This window comes from Zea mays, chromosome 1, assembly GCF_902167145.1.
Source record: "Zea mays cultivar B73 chromosome 1, Zm-B73-REFERENCE-NAM-5.0, whole genome shotgun sequence".
Lineage (NCBI taxonomy): Eukaryota > Viridiplantae > Streptophyta > Magnoliopsida > Poales > Poaceae > Zea > Zea mays.
The window spans coordinates 11927810-11949013 of record NC_050096.1 but is presented as its reverse complement, the minus strand read 5'-3'; the positions used below and the strand labels follow the sequence as shown (position 1 = coordinate 11949013).

Genomic DNA, 21204 nt, shown 5'->3' with positions numbered 1-21204 from the left:
AGACGGGAAGAAGAAGAGGCGCAATAAGAAGATCGTCTACTACGACAGCGACGAGTCTTCTTCTTCCCCAAGAGACGACGACAACGAGAAAAAGAAATCGGTTAACTCAAACTTTTCATTTGATTATTCTCGTATTCCGGTTAACTCCAATGCTCATTTACTTTCAATTCCAGTTGGGAAACCTCCACACTTTGATGGAGAAGACTACTCATTTTGGAGTCACAAAATGCGTAGTCACCTATTCTCTCTCCATCCAAGTATTTGGGAGATTGTTGAAAACAGAATGCTTTTTGATAGTACTGACAACCCCGTTTTCATTAATGAGCAAATCCATAAAAATGCACAAGCTACCACTGTTTTGCTAGCATCCTTGTGCAGGGACGAGTACCACAAGGTGAGCGGCTTGGATAACGCCAAGCAAATTTGGGATACCCTCAAGATTTCTCATGAGGGGAATGACGCCACCATGATCACCAAGATGGAGTTGGTGGAAGGCGAACTAGGAAGGTTTGCAATGATCAGGGGAGAGGAGCCAACACAAACGTACAACAGGCTCAAGACCCTGGTCAACAAAATCAGGAGCTACGGAAGCACTAGATGGACGGACCACGACGTCGTCCGACTTATGCTCAGGTCCTTCACTGTTCTTGATCCTCATCTTGTGAACTCAATCCGTGAGAATCCTAGGTACACAAAGATGACGCCCGAGGAAATACTCGGAAAGTTTGTAAGCGGGCGTATGATGATAAAGGAAGCAAGATACGTTGATGAAGCATTGAATGGCCCAATGCCCATCTACGAGCCTCAAACCGTTGCTCTCAAAGCAACAAGCAGCAGGGAGGCACTACCTAGCAAGGTAGCACAAGTTGAGGCGGCCGAGCTAAACGAGGATGAGATGGCCCTAATCATAAAACGCTTCAAGACCGCATTGAAAGGACGCAAGGAGTACTCAAACAAGAACAAGGCAAAGGGAAAACGCTCCTGCTTCAAGTACGGTAAGACTGGTCATTTTATAGCAAATTGTCCCGATAACTCTAGTGACCAGGAACAAGGAAAGGGCTGGAAGAAAGAGAAGCAAAAGAGCTATAGGAAGGCAAAGGGCGAGGCACACATCAGAAAGGAATGGGACTCAGACTGCTCATCTTCTGATTCGGACGACGAAGGACTCGCTGCCTCAGCCTTCAACAAGTCCTTTCTCTTCCCCAACGAACGCCACACCTGCCTCATGGCCAAGGAAAAGAAGGTGAGTGTTTGAGATTCCCCCAAGTACTCTACTTCCAGTGATGAGGACTCTAGTGATGATGAAGTAGATTACACTAGCTTGTTCAAAGGATTAGATAGAGCTAAAGCAGAAAAGATTAATGAGTTGATTGATGCCTTGAATAAAAAAGATAGACTGCTAGAGAGACAAGAGGACATTGTATGAGGAACATGACAAATTTATTAGTGTTCAAAAGTCTCTTGCCTTAGAAATAAAGAGAAATGAATTACTATCTTCTGAGTTATCTACTTGCAATGAAACTGTGGCTAGCTTGAAGAGTATTAATGATAATTTAAATGCCAAGCTAGAAGTAGTTAACAAATCTAGTTCTTGTGTAGAGAATGTTGTAATTTGCAATAGATGCAAGGATTTTAATGTTGATGCTTGTGATGAACATTTAATTTCCATTTCCAAATTAAATGATGAAGTAGCGAGTCTTAATGCTCAACTTAAGACTTGCAAAAGTGATTTTGATAAATTAAAATTTGCTAGGGATGCCTACACTGTTGGTAGACACCCCTCAATTAAGGATGGGCTTGGCTTTAAGAAAGAAGCCAAGAACTTAACAAGCCAAAGGGCTCCCATTTTCAAGGAAAAAGGGAAGGCCCCTATGGCTAGTTGCATTCAAAAGAATCATGCGTTCATTTATGATAGAAAAGTTTCTAGGAATACTCATTATAACAGGAGTTATGGTGCTTATGATTCACATGCTATGATTGCTTCAAGTTCTACTTTTGTGCATGATAGAAGTAGGCCTAGGAAGGGAAATGTTATTCATCATGTGCCTAAGAAAATGCATAATGAATCTGCTACTGTTTTTCATGCCCGCAACACTGATTTTGTACTTTCATGTAAAAATAAGAAAGTGGTTGCTAGGAAGTTGGGGGCCAAATGCAAGGGAGACAAGACTTGCATTTGGGTCCCAAAGGATATTGTAACTAACCTTGTAGGACCCAACAAGAGTTGGGTACCTAAGACCCAAGTTTAATTTGCCTTACAGGTTTATGCATCCGGGGGCTCAAGCTGGATTATCGACAGCGGATGCACAAACCACATGACGGGGGAGAAGAAGATGTTCACTTCCTACGTCAAGAGCAAAGATTCCCAAGATTCGATCATCTTTGGAGATGGGAACCAAGGCAAGGTTAAAGGTCTAGGAAAGATAGCTATTTCTTCCGAGCATTCCATATCTAATGTGTTCTTAGTTGAATCGCTCGAGTATAACTTGTTGTCTGTTAGTCAACTATGTAATATGGGATATAATTGTCTGTTTACCAATATAGATGTGTCTGTCTTTAGAAGGAGTGATGGTTCACTAGCTTTTAAGGGTGTACTAGACAGCAAACTCTATTTAATTGATTTTTCGAAGGAGGAGGCCGATCTAGATGCATGCTTAATTGCTAAGACTAGCATGGGCTGGCTGTGGCATCGCCGTTTAGCACATGTTGGGATGAAGAACCTTCAAAAACTTCTAAAGGGAGAACACGTGTTAGGTCTAACCAATGTATCTTTCGAAAAAGATAGACCTTGTGCAGCTTGTCAAGCAGGTAAATAGGTGGGAAGTACTCATCACAGCAAGAACGTGATGACCACGACAAGACCTCTAGAGCTACTTCATATGGACCTCTTCGGACCCGTCGCCTACCTTAGCATCGGGGGAAGTAAGTATGGTCTTGTTATTGTTGATGGTTTTTCCCGCTTAACTTGGGTATTCTTTTTGCAGGATAAATCAGAAACCCAAGGGACCCTTAAGCGCTTCCTAAGGAGAGCTCAAAATGAATTTGAGCTCAAGGTGAAAAAGATAAGGAGCGACAACGGGTCCGAGTTCAAGAATCTTCAAGTGGAGGAGTACCTTGAGGAGGAAGGAATCAAGCACAAGTTCTCCGCTCCCTACACACCACAGCAAAACGGTGTGGTAGAGAGGAAGAACAGGACACTTATAGACATGGCAAGAACGATGCTCGGAGAATTCAAGACGCCCGAGCAGTTTTGGTCGGAAGCTGTGAACACAACTTGCCACGCCATAAACCGGGTCTACCTTCATCGCCTCTTCAAGAAGACATCGTACGAACTTCTAACCGGTAACAAACCCAACGTTTCATATTTTCGTGTATTTGGGAGCAAGTGTTACATTCTTGTGAAGAAAGGTAGGAACTCCAAATTTGCTCCCAAAGCTGTAGAAGGGTTTTTGTTAGGTTATGACTCAAATACAAAGGCGTATAGAGTCTTCAACAAATCATCGGGTTTGGTTGAAGTCTCTAGCGACGTTGTATTTGATGAAACTAATGGCTCTCCAAGAGAGCAAGTTGATCTTGATGATGTAGATGAAGATGATGTTCCAACGTACGCAATTCACACCATGGCAATTGGAAATGTGCGACCACAGGAACACAAAGGGCAAGATCAACCTTCTTCCTCAACGACGGTGCACCCCCAACTCAAGATGATGAACATGTTCCTCAAGATGAGACGTGTGATCAAGGGGGAGCACACGAAGACCAAGTTGTGGAAGAAGAAGTACCACGGGCCCCTCCCACTCAAGTCCGAGCGACGATTCAAAGGAATCATCCCGTCGACTTGATTTTGGGTGATATAAGGAAGGGAGTAACTACTCGCTCTAGATTAGCTAATTTTTGTGAGCATTACTTGTTTGTCTCTTCTATTGAGATTTTCAGGGTAGAAGAGGCCTTGCTAGATCCGGACTGGGTGTTGGCCATGCAGGAAGAGCTCATAAATTTCAAGCAAAATGAAGTTTGGACCCTGGTGCCACGTCCAAAGCAAAACGTTGTGGGAACCAAGTGGGTGTTCCGCAACAAGCAAGACGAGCACGGAGTGGTGACAATGAACAAGGCTCGACTTGTGGCAAAAGGTTATGCCCAAGTCGCAGGTTTGGATTTCGAGGAGACTTTTGCTCCTGTGGCTAGGCTAGAGTCTATTCGCATTCTATTAGCCTATGCCGCTCACCATTCCTTCAGGTTGTTCCAAATTGATGTGAAGAGTGCTTTCCTCAATGGGCCAATCAAGGAGGAGGTGTACGTAGAGCAACCCCGTGGCTTTGAGGATGAACGGTACCCCGACCATGTGTGTAAGCTCTCTAAGGCGCTCTATGGACTTAAGCAAGCCCCAAGAGCATGGTATGAATGCCTTAGAGATTTTCTAATTGCTAGTGCTTTCAAGGTTGGGAAAGCCGATCCAACTCTTTTCACTAAGACTTGTGATGGTGATCTATTTGTATGCCAAATTTATGTTGATGACATAATATTTGGTTCTACTAACCAAAAGTCTTGTGGAGAGTTTAGCAGGGTGATGACACAGAAATTCGAGATGTCTATGATGGGCGAGTTGAACTACTTCCTTGGGTTCCAAGTGAAGCAACTCAAGGACGACACCTTTATCTCCCAAACAAAGTACACACAAGACTTGCTCAAGCGGTTTGGTATGAAGGACGCCAAGCCCGCGAAGACACCAATGGGAACTGACGGACACGTCGACCTCAACAAAGGAGGTAAGTCCGTTGATCAAAAGGCATACCGGTCTATGATAGGTTCCTTGCTTTACTTATGTGCTAGTAGACCGGATATCATGCTTAGCGTATGCATGTGTGCTAGATTTCAATCCGATCCAAGGGAGTGCCACCTAGTGGCCGTTAAGCGAATTCTTAGATATTTAGTTGCTACGCCTTGCTTCGGGATCTGGTATCCAAAAGGGTCAACCTTTGACTTGATTGGATACTCAGACTCAGATTATGCTGGATGCAAGGTTGATAGAAAGAGTACATCAGGGACGTGCCAATACCTAGGAAGGTCCCTGGTGTCTTGGAGTTCTAAGAAACAAACTTCCGTTGCCTATCCACCGCTGAGGCCGAGTATGTTGCCGCAGGACAGTGTTGCGCGCAACTACTTTGGATGAGGCAAACCCTCCGGGACTTTGGCTACAATTTGAGCAAAGTCCCACTCCTATGTGATAATGAGAGTGCAATCCGCATGGCGGATAATCCTGTTGAACACAACCGCACAAAGCACATAGACATCCGGCATCACTTTTTGAGAGACCACCAGCAAAAGGGAGATATCGAAGTGTTTTATGTTAGCACCGAGAACCAGCTAGCCGATATCTTTACCAAGCCTTTAGATGAGAAGACCTTTTGTAGGCTGCGTAGTGAGCTAAATGTCTTGGATTCACATAACTTGGATTGATCTATAACATACATGTGTTTTATGTCTTTGATCATGTTCCTTCATGCATATTATTGCTTACTTATGGTGATCAAGTTGTACAAGAGATCCCCGGACCTCACAAGTCCATATGTGAATGATGCACATATTTAGGGGGAGAAATGATACAACTTGACCCTTTGAGACTAACCGTATGCTTGAGTTTACTTAATTTAGTCTCAAAGGTGGATTGAAAGGGAAAGGTGAACTTGGTCCATGCAAGACTTCCACTACACTCCGATGAAAGGGTAACTTATTCCAAGTTCATCTCCATGCTCTTATTACCTTTTACTCTTAATTGACGATTTTGGTGAGGCAATGGGGTTAAAAGGCCAATAATGATCCTGTTTTGGTGTTTAATGCCAAAGAGGGAGAAATTAAGGCCAAAGCAAATGGATCAGTTACCACTTGAGAACTTTGAAAATAGTAGAGTTAGAACTTTTGATTTGTCAAAATACTCTTAATGTGCAAAATTTTGTCTCTTGTGGGGAGAATATTTGATTATGGGAAAAGGGGGAGTTTTTGGCTCTTGATCGATTTTCTCTTGGAATATCTCTCTTTATGCCTAAACAAGTGTGTTTAACTTAGAGATAGGAAAATGAGTTTGATTTCAAAAACAAACCAAGTGGTGGCAAAGAATGATCCAAATATGTCAAATGTGAATCAAAAACAATTTTTGTTCTCAAGTATATTGATGTTGCACTTCCATTGGTTGCTTTTTGATGTGTTGGCATAAATCACCAAAAAGGGGGAGATTGAAAGGGAAATGTGCCCTTGGGCCATTTCTAGTATATTTTGGTGATTAAGTGCCCAACACATATTAAGTGAGTAATTATGTGCCAGAGGATGAATGAAGTGCAAATCAACAAGAAGGTATGATTCTAGACTTAGTACATTGGTTTTTGTGTACTAATATATTTGTCTAAGTGCTAGAATCAGAGAAAAGAGAAGAAGGAAAAGACTTGGCTGGAGCAGCCAAGACTCAGCGCAGTCTGGCACACCGGACTGTCCGGTGGTGCACCGGACAGTGTCCGGTGCGCCAGGCTGGTTTCTGGCGAATTGGCCCCTCTCGGGAATTCGTCGACGGCGTACGACTATAATTCACCGGACTGTCCGGTGGTGCACCAGACTGTCCGGTGAGCCAACGGCCGCCAGCACAACGGTCAACCGCCAAATCCGCGGGCGACGCGTGGCTCGCTCCAACGGTCGGCAGGAGGCACCGGACTGTCCGGTGTGCACCGGACAGTGTCCGGTGCGCCAACGGCTACAACTCTGCAACGGTCGGTTGTGCCATTTTTGGAAGGCGATCTGCACCGAACACTGAACAGTACCTGTCTGGTGGTGCACCGGACTGTCCGGTGTGCCACCTGACAGAAGGCAAGAATTGCCTTCCCAGATTGCCTCCAACGGCTCCTAGCTGCCTTAGGGCTATAAAAGAGGGCCCTAAGCGCATGGAGAAGATACCCAAGCATTCCTTGATCATTTCTAAGCACCAAGACTTTATTCTCGCGCATTCGATTCCTTGAGATATATTGACTTGAGCTCCATTTGAGTAGAGAACTCTTTGAGTTGTGTTGTGAGCTCAAGTTGTGGCTTGTGTGCGTGATTGTGCTCGTACTTTGAGTCTTGTGTGTGTTGCTCTTCCCACCCTTACTTACATGCTTCTTTGTGATCATCAATTGTAAGGGTGAGAGGCTCCAAGTTGTGGAGATTCCTCGCAAACGGGAGAGAGTATAAGAAAGAAAAACATCGTGGTACTCAAGTCAATCATTGGATCACTTTTAAGGGGTTGAGTGCAACCCTCGTCCATTGGGACGCCACAACGTGGAGTAGGCAAGTGTTATACTTGGCCGAACCACGGGATAAATCACCGTGTCTCTTGTGCTTGTTTTCTTTGTGACTATTGTGTTTCACAAGAGCTCGGTCCTTAGACACTTGATTCTATTGTGCTAACACTTAACCAAGTTTTGTGGCTACAAGTGTTTGATTTTTACAGGATCACCTATTCACCCCCCTCTAGGTACTCTCAGCTTGCAATGCACATAACCAAGCAATGTATCAAGTGAGTATACATAATCCGAACTCTAAATTATTATATTTCAATACAACATCTTCAATAGTAACACATATGTTTAACAATTAATGCAGCAACAGGGCATGACACCAAATATTCCACCGCCACCACAATGGAGCCAGTTTGCATCCACACTAGCTTCGCCACCACAATTCAACACCCCTTCGACACATATACCTGCACCTGGAGATAGGGTACGTTTGATAACTCTCGATGAATTTATACACTTGTATACTTTTTGATATTTGCATTTAACGTGTTGATATTGTATTAAAAATGTTGATATTTGCTAACTTGCATAGGTTACGTCCGAAGCGGGTGGTAGTGGGTCTGATCCCACAACAGAGACTGGATTTGTTGACTCCCTCTTCTCGTTCCCTCCTCCTGGTGGCTGTAGCGGTCAAAGCTCTAACCACCCAAGTGGTTGTTATCTCTAAACACTTGAACTCGTGCACGCTATATTTCTTAACTCATGGACACTATATTTTTCGCGAACTAAACACTTGAACTTATCTCGTTGTTCCTATTTGAAATGTTTGTGTAAACTATGTTGGTGATGTTAAGTTTGTGATGTGTGAATTGATTATCAATACATGTGTTTGTAATGTGTCTGTTCTGTGTGATGATATGTTATGTGTGCAATTGTGGAGAAATAGTGACCTAATTTGGTGCTGGTTTTGCAGCAGTATAGGTTAATTTCCGTCGGCCCAGTTAATTCCCGTCGGCTATGGTCGAACCGATGAGAATTAACAATTAATTCCCGTCGGCCCAGTAACTATTTGAAACCAACGATGACTCAAGAGAGGTTAAATGGTTTGACAATTATATGCATCAAGAAAAAGTTGTTGGATGAGGTTGATCTTAATGGTATATTCGACGATTTTGTATCACAAAATGTTAGAAGAAAATTTTAGCATGATATCATGTGACAAGCAAACGTTTATGGCTGTAATTTATATTTGCTATTTTATAAACTTAAAGCATTGAATAGAAGTTTTTTATTGAATGTTCAATAGTATGTGTTTATAATTATATATACATATGTGTTTATACACATATGGCTTTTGTGGATGAGACATTCATATTAAATTTCGCCTCAGCCCCAAAAAAATCAGGGGTGGCCCTGAACCTATATGTCCCTCTATATATAACGTTTTATATCTCTTGGTTACGTTCAGTATCCAATGTCGTACCACAACGACAATATCGTTTAGAGGGATGGATCCACTGGTGGGACGGGCGGGGCTCGAGCCCGCTATCGCTTCGGATCCCATGGAGTCCCACTACAGTCTCCCTTAATCTAAAATGTATATAATATAATGTAGAATGAGCTTCTATACTATAGCAATTTAGTTCAGTCCATCCTAAACTTTTTCCTGTCTCCGTCCCTCGAAGTGATGAGTTTTGAAAATTGTTAGAAGAAGCCAATAAATATATTCTGGACTTTTTTAGTCACTCGAAAAACTTTATCAACTATTGTTTTAGAAACGCTTTAACAATTTTAACAATCGGCACTCAAATTGATATTAGATATTATTTGGTTCGCATATTTGTAACGTGATGAATAACTGATAACAATAAACTATATATGTTTATTTAAACCCAACCATAATTAAATACCACACTAGAAATTGATTTCGTTATATTCAAACTTATTACCACTAGTATTCGATTGTGAATCATTACCCATTGTCATTTACATTACATTGTGTGAACCAAACAACCCCTTACTCTCCTGAAAAACTTTTGTGCGCGATCAACTTCTGTTAGTAAGCAGTGATTTCACAGCCGTCAAAAACTATGAAAGGCAGCGAGCGTAACCAGTGGGCATGCAATAGTCAAAATCTTGCATGTCCATTTCATATATTATATTTTTTTAAATGTCAACAGTAAACTCGCATGTGGTGTGCCGCTTCTTCCAATAAGCTCCATTTCTTGCGCGTCCATCGATCAGGTCCACGCTATTTAACCTATGTCCTGGCAAAGGTACTCAGACAGAATTTAACTGTTTGTTTTTCTTTTGTTTCTTTCCCCAGCAACAATCATTTTCATCGTAAAAGCGGCCGGCATAGCGGGCACTAGGAGCTCGATCAGGCCGGCCGGAGAGACCCATGAAAACCCACGCCTCAGCCATGTCAACCGCATGCATTACGCCTAGCCGCTAAAGCATGGAGTCACTAACATTTCCTTAACAATGACCCTAAAAATGAAGGTGAAAGCAAATCGTCGGGCGTGCAGAGAGCCGGCCGGCGGCGTGGATGGGCGCTGCCACCGGCCGGCTCTGCGCCGCCGCTAGTAGAAATTATTGCCGTTGGTGAAGGTCTGGCCCAGCTGCCAGCCAGAGCCGGCGACGTTGTCGAACTGAAGAAACTGGCCGTTGGTGGCGGTGACCCGGAAGGAGATGCTCTGGCCGGTGAGGTCGCTGTTGGCCTGCCAGTTGGCGCCCCAGTTCCGTGACATGGTGATCCACGCCGTGTAGGAGCCCTTGATCTGCACGGCGCTGACGGAGCCCGGGCCGCCCACGTTGCTGACGAGCACCAGCTTGAAGTACCTGTTGCCGTTGACGGTGAAGCGCACCCCGCCGCTCCTGGAGCACGACACCCGCTGGAAGAAGACCGGGACGATGCCGCCGCTGTAGACGCCGATCTTCTCCCAGGACGGCTGGGACATGTCCAGGTGCTGGCGCGGCGGGTTGCACCAGCCGCCGTCGTTGCTGGGCTTGGAGTAGTCGGCCGGGCACAGGTTGGTGGCGGTGACGGTGACGACCACGCCCGGCTTGCACCACCGGCTGTTCTGCTGGTCGCACTGCACCTGGTAGCACTGCCCGCACGCCGCGCCGTCGTTGAACAGCGTCGAGCTCAGCGCCGCCGTGCTCGCGCCGTACCCCGCCGAGTACAGGTTGCCGTACCCGCACGCGCCACCTGTACATACATATATATACGTCTCGTTCGAATCAGTCCAATCCATGCACAAGTGCGTGCAGGTGCAGCCGAATTAGAGAAAGGGGTCACTAGCTCACCCATCGTGCCGGAGGCGTCGGCCCCGCCGTAGAACGTCGCCGAGCCCCTCTGCCACCCCGCGCGAACCGTCGCGGCGAGGCACGCGGCTACGGCAGCCACCAGCAGCAGGACCTTGCGCGCCATGCCGATTGACAATGTACCCTGCTGTAGCTAGCTAGGTCAGTTGGTGGGCGCGAGCTGGATGCAACGTGGGAGGGACGACGGCACGGGGAGGTGATGATGAGGCCGGCTGGGTAGCGGTGAGGGAGAGGGCGGTGATCGCGGCGGTGCTTAAATAGGAGCGCGGCGACGCAGCGGCCGACGGGTGCGGACCCCGGCGCAGACTCACATGCCCCATCATGCATGCCGCACCCAGACGCTGCGCCGTGCGCCTTAAATGCCACGATTCCTCTTTGTTTTCTTCTCCACCTCCCGTCCAAGAAAAAAAAAGTCTCTGTCCCTCGCCTCACTTCACAAGTTCAGGACTGGCATTTCCGAATCGAAGGAGAAAGATTCTTCTGCAGCTCTGCACGCGGCCCGGCCTCTGCGCCTTCCCTCCATTTTTCTATGCCGGCCAGGGCCAGCCGTAGCTTCTCTGCCACCCGGTGAGGTTGATCCAAGAAACCGACCATTTATTCATTTTTTTCCTGCGCAAGCGAGATCTGGCCAATAATGAGAAAGATATATATAGATAGATCGAGCAATGCACTGATCGTTATATGATAAGATAGGATACGATACGTACGATTAAGTAAACAAACAATACGATGATGATTACGGTGGGAAAAGGTTCTAGGGATTAGTTAATTATATACTCCCTCAGTTCCAAGTTAGCTATCGCGCCTACGATGTTTCTGTTGATCAAAGCTTTTAAAGTTCAACTAGATTTATAAAAAAAATATTAGTAATATTTGTATCTTTAAATAAATTTATTATAAAAATATATATTTAAAAACTTATCTATAATGCTACTAACTATATATTACGAAAATTAGTATTATATATATATATATATATATTTGATAAAATTAAGAATGGTTAACTCTTCCATAGAAACAACAACGGTAGCTATTTTAGAACTGATTGAGAGAGTACTTATATATATTTGACGGTGATAGCCGGGGAGAAGCAGCTAGCCGTGAGTGTCACGTGAGCTCACGAGACTCCAGTGCGTGGAGCACATGGGATTACGGATTTGCGGCGAGGGGCGTTGCGTACGTGATTACCGACGAGCGAGCGCTTGGATCGAGGACGTGATCACGATGCAGCCCTTGGATCGTGCCGTTTGACGCGCTTCGTTTACCACTGGAGTAGTACCTGCCTACCTAGCTACCAAGCCTGACAGTTAGTGGCTAGGGAATTTAGCTGTGTGCACACAGTTGGTTACTAGTAATTAGGCAGGTAACTGTAGGTCTCTGTTGCTGTAGGGAGCAGAATAGGGTTTCTCTAGATCTAACCAACCATGCTGCATTATTGTCAGGTCGATTGGAATCTACGGAAAGGGGGACTCGGTTAGTTTTATTTTATTCCTTAGACTCCAAAGTCAACTGCCGCCACTGGGCTGGGCTGACGAGGCCACCAGTGGATTTGGACTTTTGGAGCAACAAAGCCACAGCTTCTGGATGTACTTCATTATAGATCTTTAGATTGGATTCCTTTTAACTGCTATGACTTGGTTTATCTAGTGTGGTTAGATCATATGGTCAAACCACTTGGTTCGATTCGAATGATGCAGGGTATAGTTTGGCTTTAAGGTCGTTGCCATGCCTGGGTGTAGATAAGATGATATACACATGCATGTGAACACACATGTACTCTTTGCTCCACCATTCATGTATCGTGTGTGTGTGTGTGGATGGCAACGGGGTGGTTTTCCAACGAGTGTGGCATGCTCAAACCAGCTCTCAAAATTTTAACTTAGAACTTGTCTCGCCGTTTGTTAGACTTCTATTTATGGCTAGTTTAGGATTTTTCTGTATTTACCTTATTACTCCTATTGTAATGAGCTTGGTCCACCGAACTCTTCTATACAGTATACTCCCAACCCTGGTTTAGGGTTAGAGTTCCACTAATTCTAACTTGGTAGTCCTAGGTCCCTTTTTCCTCTCTCTTCCCTCCCTACCTTATCATCCATTGGCCCCCCTTCCCCCAGGCCGCCCTCCCCCTGCACCTCCTATGGCGGGGCCGTGCCACCCACTGAGGTCCAAGCGGCTCCACCGTTCGTCTTGCACTACCGTTCGCCGCTCCCGAGGCCCCGTCACCATCTACAGTCGTCGCGTCGTCGGCTGGTCGCCTCCACTTCGGCCGCGACACTTCCCACTCCGGTTAGTTGAACCACCGCTATGGATCCGACTGTAGTCCACCGCTCCCTAGGCCCCACCACGCCACCTGTTGGTCGCCTCCACTTCGGTCGCGCCACCTCCCACTCCTACTAGACGCGCCACAGCCACACCACCCGACCACCGGCACTGCCCATGGTCGACACCCCCTCCCCCATGGCCTGCCTCCCCTGCAACGCCTCGTCTGTGCCTCCTTGTGCGCTCGGCGCCGTAGTAGCCCCTTCCTCGGCCAACATAACAGCCTCCTTCCTCGTCGCGCCAACAACGCCCACGCTCTCCTTCCCTTGCTCCGTTGCATGCCAACCGGTGCCACCGCCTATAGCTCCTCCCACTCCAAAAGTGGTCCCTCCTCCCGTGGCGCTGGCGATGCCCGTGCCCCTTTCCCTTGCCTAGTATCGCCACCGATGTCGCCCCGACCCCCTTCCCCGCCATGCCAACCCCTGCTTCTATCGTGGTTTCCGTGCCTCCCTACCATGTGTGTGTCCCCCTTCACGACGACCAGCTTCTCTAGGGCACATTCGTGGTCTTTGATCGGGTCATGAACCCTATTTTCCGTGTCTGCGTTGAGCTCCACCCTCAGGCGGGTCGCCACACTACTAAGCCGCTTGTGTTCCCTAGTGTCGCGATTGCCTCCATGACGATTGAGACCTTATCATCTCCCACCATGATTGTCGTCAGCATGCTCGCCACTCTTGGCCCTAGCTCTCCTCCTGGTGGCTCTATAGGGGTGCCTCCCTTGTCTCTCTTCTCACAACCCTTGTCTTCACTGCCCCGTCCTCCCATTGACTGGGTTGTTGACTCTGGCGCCCCATTCCATGCCATTCCCAACCCTAGAACCATCACTTTACTCCACGCCCATAGCCCTACCTTCCCTTCTCCATCACTATCGGTAATGGGTTGACTCAGCCTGTCACCTTAGTAGGTGACATAATCCTTCCTAGTCCTTTGTACCTCAACAACATCCTTGTTGCCCCTAACATAATCAAGAACCTCCTCTCGGTCTGTCGCTTCATCACTGGCAACCGATGCTCTATGGAGTTTGATCCCTTGGGCTCACCATACAGGATCTTACCACTCGTGTTGTGGTTGCTCACTACGACAGCTCTAGTCACCTATACCCGATTCGCTTGCCCACCCCACCTTCCTTCGCCCATGTTGTCCAATCCTATGCCCTTGCCTCCACTGCCCTTGCCTCCACTTGGCACCATCGCATTAGCCACCTCGGCCACGACGACCTCTCTTGACTCTCAGCCACCTCGGTCATTCCTTGCCCTCACGATGACACCACCTTGCTTTGGCATGCCTACCAGCTTGCGCGTCATACTCTCTTACCCTTCTCTTCTTCCATGCCCTGAGCTACTCACCCCTTCGACCTCATCTACTATGACCTTTGGACATCCCCTGTTCTAAGTACCTCTGGTTATTTGTACTATATGGTCATGTTGGATGATTTCTCTCACTTTCTCTAGACTTTTCCTCTGTGGCTCAAGTTTGTCACCTTTCACACGCTCACACACTTATTCACATGGGTCTCCAAGTAGTTTTGTCGTGCGGTTTGTTCCCTTTGGTGCAACAATGGCGACGAGTTCAACAACTTCACCTCTTGCTCCTTCTTTCTCTCCCACGACGTTCAGTTGTGACTCTCGTGCCCCTACACTTTCTGAAAGAGCGAGTTATTTTGTGAGACATGTGGATCATCTTCTATGTCTGTAAATCAGACTTCTAAAACATAAAAACAAATCGAAAAAACCAATTACACCAATTGCCCAGGCCTAGCCATGGATGAGGAATACGCAACTCTACTGGCCAACCACACTTGGGACCTAGTGCCGCGTCCACCAGGCACTAAAGTGGTCATCGACAAGTCGATTTTCAACCACAAGCTCTCCTCAGATGGCTCGTTCGGTCGTTACGAGGCTCGTTTGGTCCTATAGGGCTTCACTCAGTGCCTCAGAGTGGACTACGACGAGACCTTTAGCCATGTCATCAAGTTTGCCATCATTTGAGTCGTCCTCTCCCTCACCCTATCCTAGGACTAGGCGGTACATCAACTAGATGTAAAGAATGACTTTCTCCATGGCACTCTGACCGAGATGGTCTACTGCATATGCCACCTGAACCACTCTCTATATAGCCTCAAGAAGGCACTAAGGGCATGGTACAGTAGCTTGCCTCCTACTTGGTCTCCCTCGACTTCGTTGAGGCCAAGTCGGACACGTCCCTATTCATCCATCGACACGGTGACGACACCGTCTACCTCCTCCTCTATATCAACGACATCATGCTCACGAGATCTAGGGATGCCCTCCTTCAGTGCACGATCATCGCCCTTCAGCATGAGTTTGTGATGGAGGACCTAGACCCTCTCCACCACTTCCTTTGGATCACTGTGGAGCGATGGCCCAAGGGTCTCTTCCTTCATCAGCTAGTATGCCCTCAACATTTTAGAGTGGGCTAGCAAGTCCGACTTCACGCCCTGCTCCATTCATGTCAACACTCGAGCGAAACTCTCCTATGACGATGGGCTCTTGGTCACTGACGCTTTTTAGTACCTGACATTCTCCTAGCCTGATATCGCCTATGCTGTTTAGCAAGTGTGCCTTCACATGCACATCCCATGGGAGCCCCACCTCACTGCTCTCAAGCAGATTGTCACCCTCTCTAGCACTAAGGTCGAGTACAACACTGTGGCCAACTACGTGGTCGAGGCCTTTTGGCTCCACCAACTTTTTGAAGAGCTCCACAGTCCCCTCGAGCGCTCTAGCCTCGTCTACTGCGATAATATTCGCATGATCTACATCTCCACCAATCCCATGAAGCATCAACGTACAAAGCACGTGATCAACCTTCACTTCCACCACGAGCATGTCACTATCAGCTATATTCGCGTTCTCCATGTCCTGACCACATTGCAGTTTGCTAATGAAAGGGAAATATGGTTAACCTTTTCCCACAATTAATTTAGGTGGTTGAATGCCCAATACAAATATATGGACTAACTAGTTTGCTCTAGAATACATGTTCTACAGGTGCACAAAGGTTCAACACAAACCAATAATATTCAAGTTAGGGATCCAATTTCAAAGGAGCAAAAGAAACCAAGTGTGCTCTGGTCTGGCGCACCGGATTGTCCGGTGTGCCACCGAACAGTGTCCGGTGCACTAGGCCCGTACAGGGTTGAACCAGTCACTCTCGGGTTTTCAGCAGGAGCACTCCGCTATAATTCACCGGACTGTCCGGTGCACCAGCGGAGCAACGGCTAACTCACGCAACGGTCGACTGCAAAAGCCGCTGACAGAGGAACAGTGCGCGCAGAGTCAGAGCCGTAGAGTCAGAGGCGCACCGGATAGTGAACAGGACCTATTCGGTGTGGCACCAGACTGTCCGGTGCCATAAGAAGACAACGGCGCCAACGATCGACTGCTCCTGAACCCTAACGGTTGGGTGACGTGGCGGCGCACCGGACAGCCTACAGTGCATGTCCGGTGGCGCACCGGACTGTCCGGTGCGCCCATCGCCAGCAGCCTTCCCCAATGGCTTGTTGGTGGTTGAGGGCTATAAATACCCCCAACCACCACATCTCCAAGCATCCAAGTCTTCTGAAGTTTTCATTCAATACAAGAGCTAGTGCATTCACTCCTAGACACAAATAAAAAGATCAAAGCCTCTCCAAGTCCCAAATTCATTCCAACCACCTAGTGACTTGAGAGAGTGTGTGTTCGTGTTCATTTGCGCTCTTGTTGCTTGGATAGCTTTCTTCCTTCCTCATTCTTGTTCCAAAGTGACTTGTAATCAAAGCAAGAGACACCTAAGTGTGTGGTGGTCCTTGTGGGGTCTAAGTGACCCGTTTGATTAAGGAGAAAGCTCGCTCGGTCTAAGTGACCGTTTGAGAGAGGGAAAGGGTTGAAAGAGATCCGGTCTTTGTGACAACCTCAACGGGGATTAGGTTCTTTGGAACCGAACCTCGGTAAAACAAATCATTGTGTTCATTCGCTCGATTTCCATTTGATTTGTTTTCCCCTCTCTCCCGGACTTGATTTAAGTTCTAACGCTAACCCCGGCTTGAAGTGTGTGTTTAAAGTTGTAAATTTCAGATTACGCCTATTCACCCCCCTCTAGGCAACTTTCAATTGGTATCACGCCAAGAGGGAGATCGTGACTGGCAAAAAGCCCGCATGCTCGGGGAGAACCCTCTCAAGGGAGTCCGGCCACAAGCATAAGGAGGAATCATCTTCCTCCAACAAGACGCATCGAAAGGGTGACAAGAAGAAGATGAAGAAGGTGGTCTACTACGAGACCGACTCTTCGTCACCCTCCACATCGTCAAGCTCCGACTCGTCCGTCGCTTTTAAGCGCCATGAGCGCAAGAAGTATAGTAAGATGCCACTTTGTTATCCCCGTATTTCAAAGCGCGCTCCTTTACTTTCCGTTCCCTTAGGCAAACCACTATATTTTGATGGTGAAGATTATTGTATGTGGAGTAATAAAATGAGGCATCACCTAACCTCACTCCACAAAAGCATTTGGGATATAGTTGAATTTTGAGCGCAGGTACCACAGGTGGGAGATAAGGACTATGACTTAGACGATGCCGCCCAAATTCGGCACTTTAACTCCCAAGCCATGTCTATACTCCTCGCCTCCTTGTGTCGAGAGGAGTATAACAAGGTACAAGGGTTAAAGAGCGCCAAAGAAATTTGGGACATGCTCAAGACCGTGCACGAAGGGGACGAGGTGACCAAGATCACCAAGCGGGAAACGATCGAGGGGGAGCTCGGTCGATTCGTCCTCAACAAAGGAGATGAGCTGCAAGCCATGTACAACCGGCTCAAGACCATGGTCAATCAAGTGCGCAACCTCGGGAGCACAAAATGGGATGACCATGAAATGGTTAAGGTTATTCTAAGATCCCTCGTTTTTCATAATACTACTTGTCAGTACCCTGAATCAGGGGTACCCCTTACTACAGTATGAAGACGTGGTGCTCGTACGACGTTCTCTAGCCGCACGGTGAATAGCACCCGACCCCACCACGTGAGCGGCTCAAGGATGATACATCCTAGGATGCGTCAGTTGAGCCGGACCTCCGCAAGGAAACACCGGACCCCTGTACACACAACCCGGAACCCCAATTACGACCCGGAACTCGCAAGTAAGCATGCCGGGTCCCTCGGATGGGGTCCAGATCCCTCCGAGTAAGGTTCGGGCCACGACAAGGTCCCGGAACAGGGGATACCCTGGCGTAAGCAAGGGTCCGGTGCTGACACGTGTTTGGGCCTTATCTTGTACACTTGCGCTCCCCGCTCAGGCGGAGACCCGATGCTGCCACGTGGCTTGTTGCCCGTGACGTAAGCCAGCGGGCGGAGCCTGACATAAGATCTCTAGGCCGCACGGTCTCTGCATTTATTGCGAAAAGGACGCGCCGCCTGTCCACCCTACTGACAGGCGATGTGCCCCCTCAGCATTTATTGCGTCCTGTCCACTCCGTTGGCAGGCGGCGCTAGGGCCACCCTGCAAACGGCGCACCTGTCTAGTCCATTGTCGAAACAGTACGTCCGTGCTGCGTGATGCATTGTGCTCATCATCCCTTATACGAGAAGCTTCCCCTGCACGCTGATACTACGCAGATCTCGGATGTCAGGGCACAATAAGATTGCTCCAACAGCAAACATTAGTAGCTCCAAGTATTACATCCGTTATGTTCCTGGGCTCACATGTCGGGGCTCAGTACCCTTGTGCATACCCCCTTATCTATAAAAGGGGAGGTATGCAGCGTTACAAGACAAGCTCTCCTAGGACAAGACTTAGACAGACTCTCAATTCTCAAGCTTCCGCAGCAATCCAACACACAGTGGAGTAGGGTATTACGCTCTGGCGGCCTGAACCACTCTAAATCCTCACGTGTTCATGTGCTCGATGCTCGCTTAGCAGGACAGGCAAAACGCTTAAGCCCCTTCCTCATCTTAGGATTTAGGGCAGGTGCACTCCGCCACCCGGTCGGAGAATTCCCTCTCCGATATTTGTCACGCCAGGTAGGGGGCTAGGCATTAGATTTTTGCTTGTTTCCTCGCTCAGCATGATGGTGCAAATCGTGGAGCATCGCGCCGAGAATTCAACGGATTTCCTGGTGGAGGAAGAAGCTGTTTCTTCCACGCCACAGGTTCTCAATCGCCCAATGCCGGACACTGTTGCTGTGCACGCTGCACGGCAGCATACAGCCGCACAAACATCCCCGACTCCGTTGAGGGCGGCTCCGGGAGCGTTGTCAGCAGCCAGGGAGTTGCTGCGACACCCTCCAAGCTCCACGGCCTCACCAGGGGCCATGAAGCAGTGGCGGGACGACATCGACCGACTGCTCGGCATGGCACATTCTACCTCGACTAGTTCGAGGCCACAGTCATCCCGGCGCCAACATGAGGCGTTGTCGTCTGTGCGCTCACCCTCAGTGAGGGGTGCACAGACCAACAACCTCCGGGCAGAACTCAACTGTAGGCGTGCGGGAGAGGACGCCCGGGTCTCTTTGGAGAGGGCGCGCGAGCGCCGCCAAAACATCGAGGGTCGCAACCTCGATCAAGACTTTGCTGCGGTAGCACCGCAGGCCCTAATGGGCACCCGGTCCCAAGCAGGTGTCCCCTTGGCCGGTGTGGGCTGCACCGCCCTCGCGGATCATCTCCGCGCGGCGTCATGGCCACCCAAGTTCCGGCTGCACCTACAGGAAAAGTATGACGGGACGTCAAATCCGTCGGAATTCCTGTAGGTGTATGTCACCGCTATCATAGCAGCAGGTGGAAACACCGCTGTGATGGCAACATACTTTCATGTCGCCTTGTCTGGACCTGCTCGGACTTGGCTCATGAACCTCGCCCCAGGGTCAATCTACTCCTGGGAAGAGCTCTACGCGTGGTTCGTTGTGAACTTCGCCAGCGCTTACCAGCAACACGGTGTGGAGGCCCACCTCCACGTGGTAAGGCAGGAGCCCGGGGAGACTCTCCGGACGTTCATCTCCCGCTTCACCAAGGTGCGAGGTAATATACCTCGCATTTCCGATGCTTCCATCATCACGACCTTCCGATAGGGAGTACGTGATGAGAAAATGTTGGAGAAGTTGGCCACGCACGATGTGGAGACTGTCCCCACACTCTTCGCTCTGGCCGACAAGTGCACCAGAGCCACTGAGGGCCGTGCATGTCACTCGGCCCCACAAACCGGGGCTACCCAGTCGGGTGGCTTAGGAGCCGTCCCCCGGGACGGTAAGAAGAAAAAGAAGAAGGACCGCGACTACCAGAACTCACGGTCCACCTTACTAGTCGTTGCAGCTGCGACCGGGGGCCGGGGCGACCGCAACAAACGCCCACGGCCGCAAAGGGGTAACAACGGCTCATGCCCTGTACACCCCAACGGTCGCCACAACGCCGTGGAGTGTCACGAGATCATTGACCTCGCGAAACGCGTCAGCGAGTGGCTGCGACTGAACGGGACCTCGGGTATCAGTCACCCGAGGGGGACCTGAAGGATGTCTTCGCCGGAGGCTCCTACTCTGGTGGGGACAACTAGATGGACCCCCAGAGGGACCCCGTGCTCCCTGGTCAACGGGGCCAAAGCCTGCCTTCCCCCGGAAACCTGTCTGGACTCCCCACGGGTCTAGGCCTCTGACAGGTCCATGCAGAAATGGCTACAGCATGAGGGCGAGGGCTCCCTCATCAGACGCAGATGGGAACCCAGGGTCGGGACCTAGTCCTACGGCAAGTACCAAACCAAGAAGGGCTCTGCAACTGTCCCCCAGCTGGGAAGGACCCTTCAAGGTGACGGGAATGCACGACCCGGGGGTGACTATCTTGCCACAACTGAAACAGTACCTCTCCCTGTCCACTGGAGCATCTTTGTAAGTCCTATCCATAGGAGCAAGTCTGAGGGGTCGAATTTTTCTCCCTTTTGTAACTAGGTACCGCATACGTGTACGCCAACCCGGTGAGGTCCGCCCTCATAAGCTCGGCCTGTTGGTCTGCACCCATGCATGACAAGTTATAAGGAAAATATTTACCCCCTCAGATGTGCCTCTATGATAGTTTTATCCTACTGCTCCACGGTCTTACCTTGCAGTTTTCCAGATATTATTTTATCTAACCCACCCGAACAGTTCCCTTTCCATCAGACATAATGACATCCGAATTGAACAGCTAGGCTTGTAGTTTAGGACCTCTCTGCGAAAGCAGGAGGGCCTTACAGCCTATGAGCCGGCTCTAGAGAACAGGATCCCGTTCCATGGGGTGGTCCGGAGCCTGTGTGTCCGCTTAGCCTGGTTCCGTACCCGAAAGCC

General features: G+C 48.7%; 1 protein-coding gene across 1 annotated transcript; it reads right to left on the bottom strand.

Moving 5' to 3' along the window:
• Nucleotides 1-9384: 9384 nt before the first annotated feature.
• Nucleotides 9385-10823, bottom strand: LOC103631735 (expansin-A12). Its single transcript, XM_008652940.3, has 2 exons — nt 10569-10823; nt 9385-10470 (listed from the first exon to the last, which is right to left on the bottom strand). Exons 1-2 carry the CDS (start codon nt 10690-10692, stop codon nt 9842-9844), a joined length of 753 nt encoding a protein of 250 aa, XP_008651162.1. The 5' UTR covers nt 10693-10823; the 3' UTR covers nt 9385-9841.
• Between the last annotated feature and the right edge of the window lie 10381 nt (nt 10824-21204).

Bases quoted from the DNA above. Each gene is read 5' to 3' on its own strand.
- LOC103631735 (XM_008652940.3), bottom strand. From the start codon at position 10,692: ATGGCGCGCAAGGTCCTGCTGCTGGTGGCTGCCGTAGCCGCGTGCCTC. The intron at 10,471-10,568 runs GTGAGCTAGTGA...ATGTATGTACAG, and splicing joins CGACGCCTCCGGCACGATGG to GTGGCGCGTGCGGGTACGGC.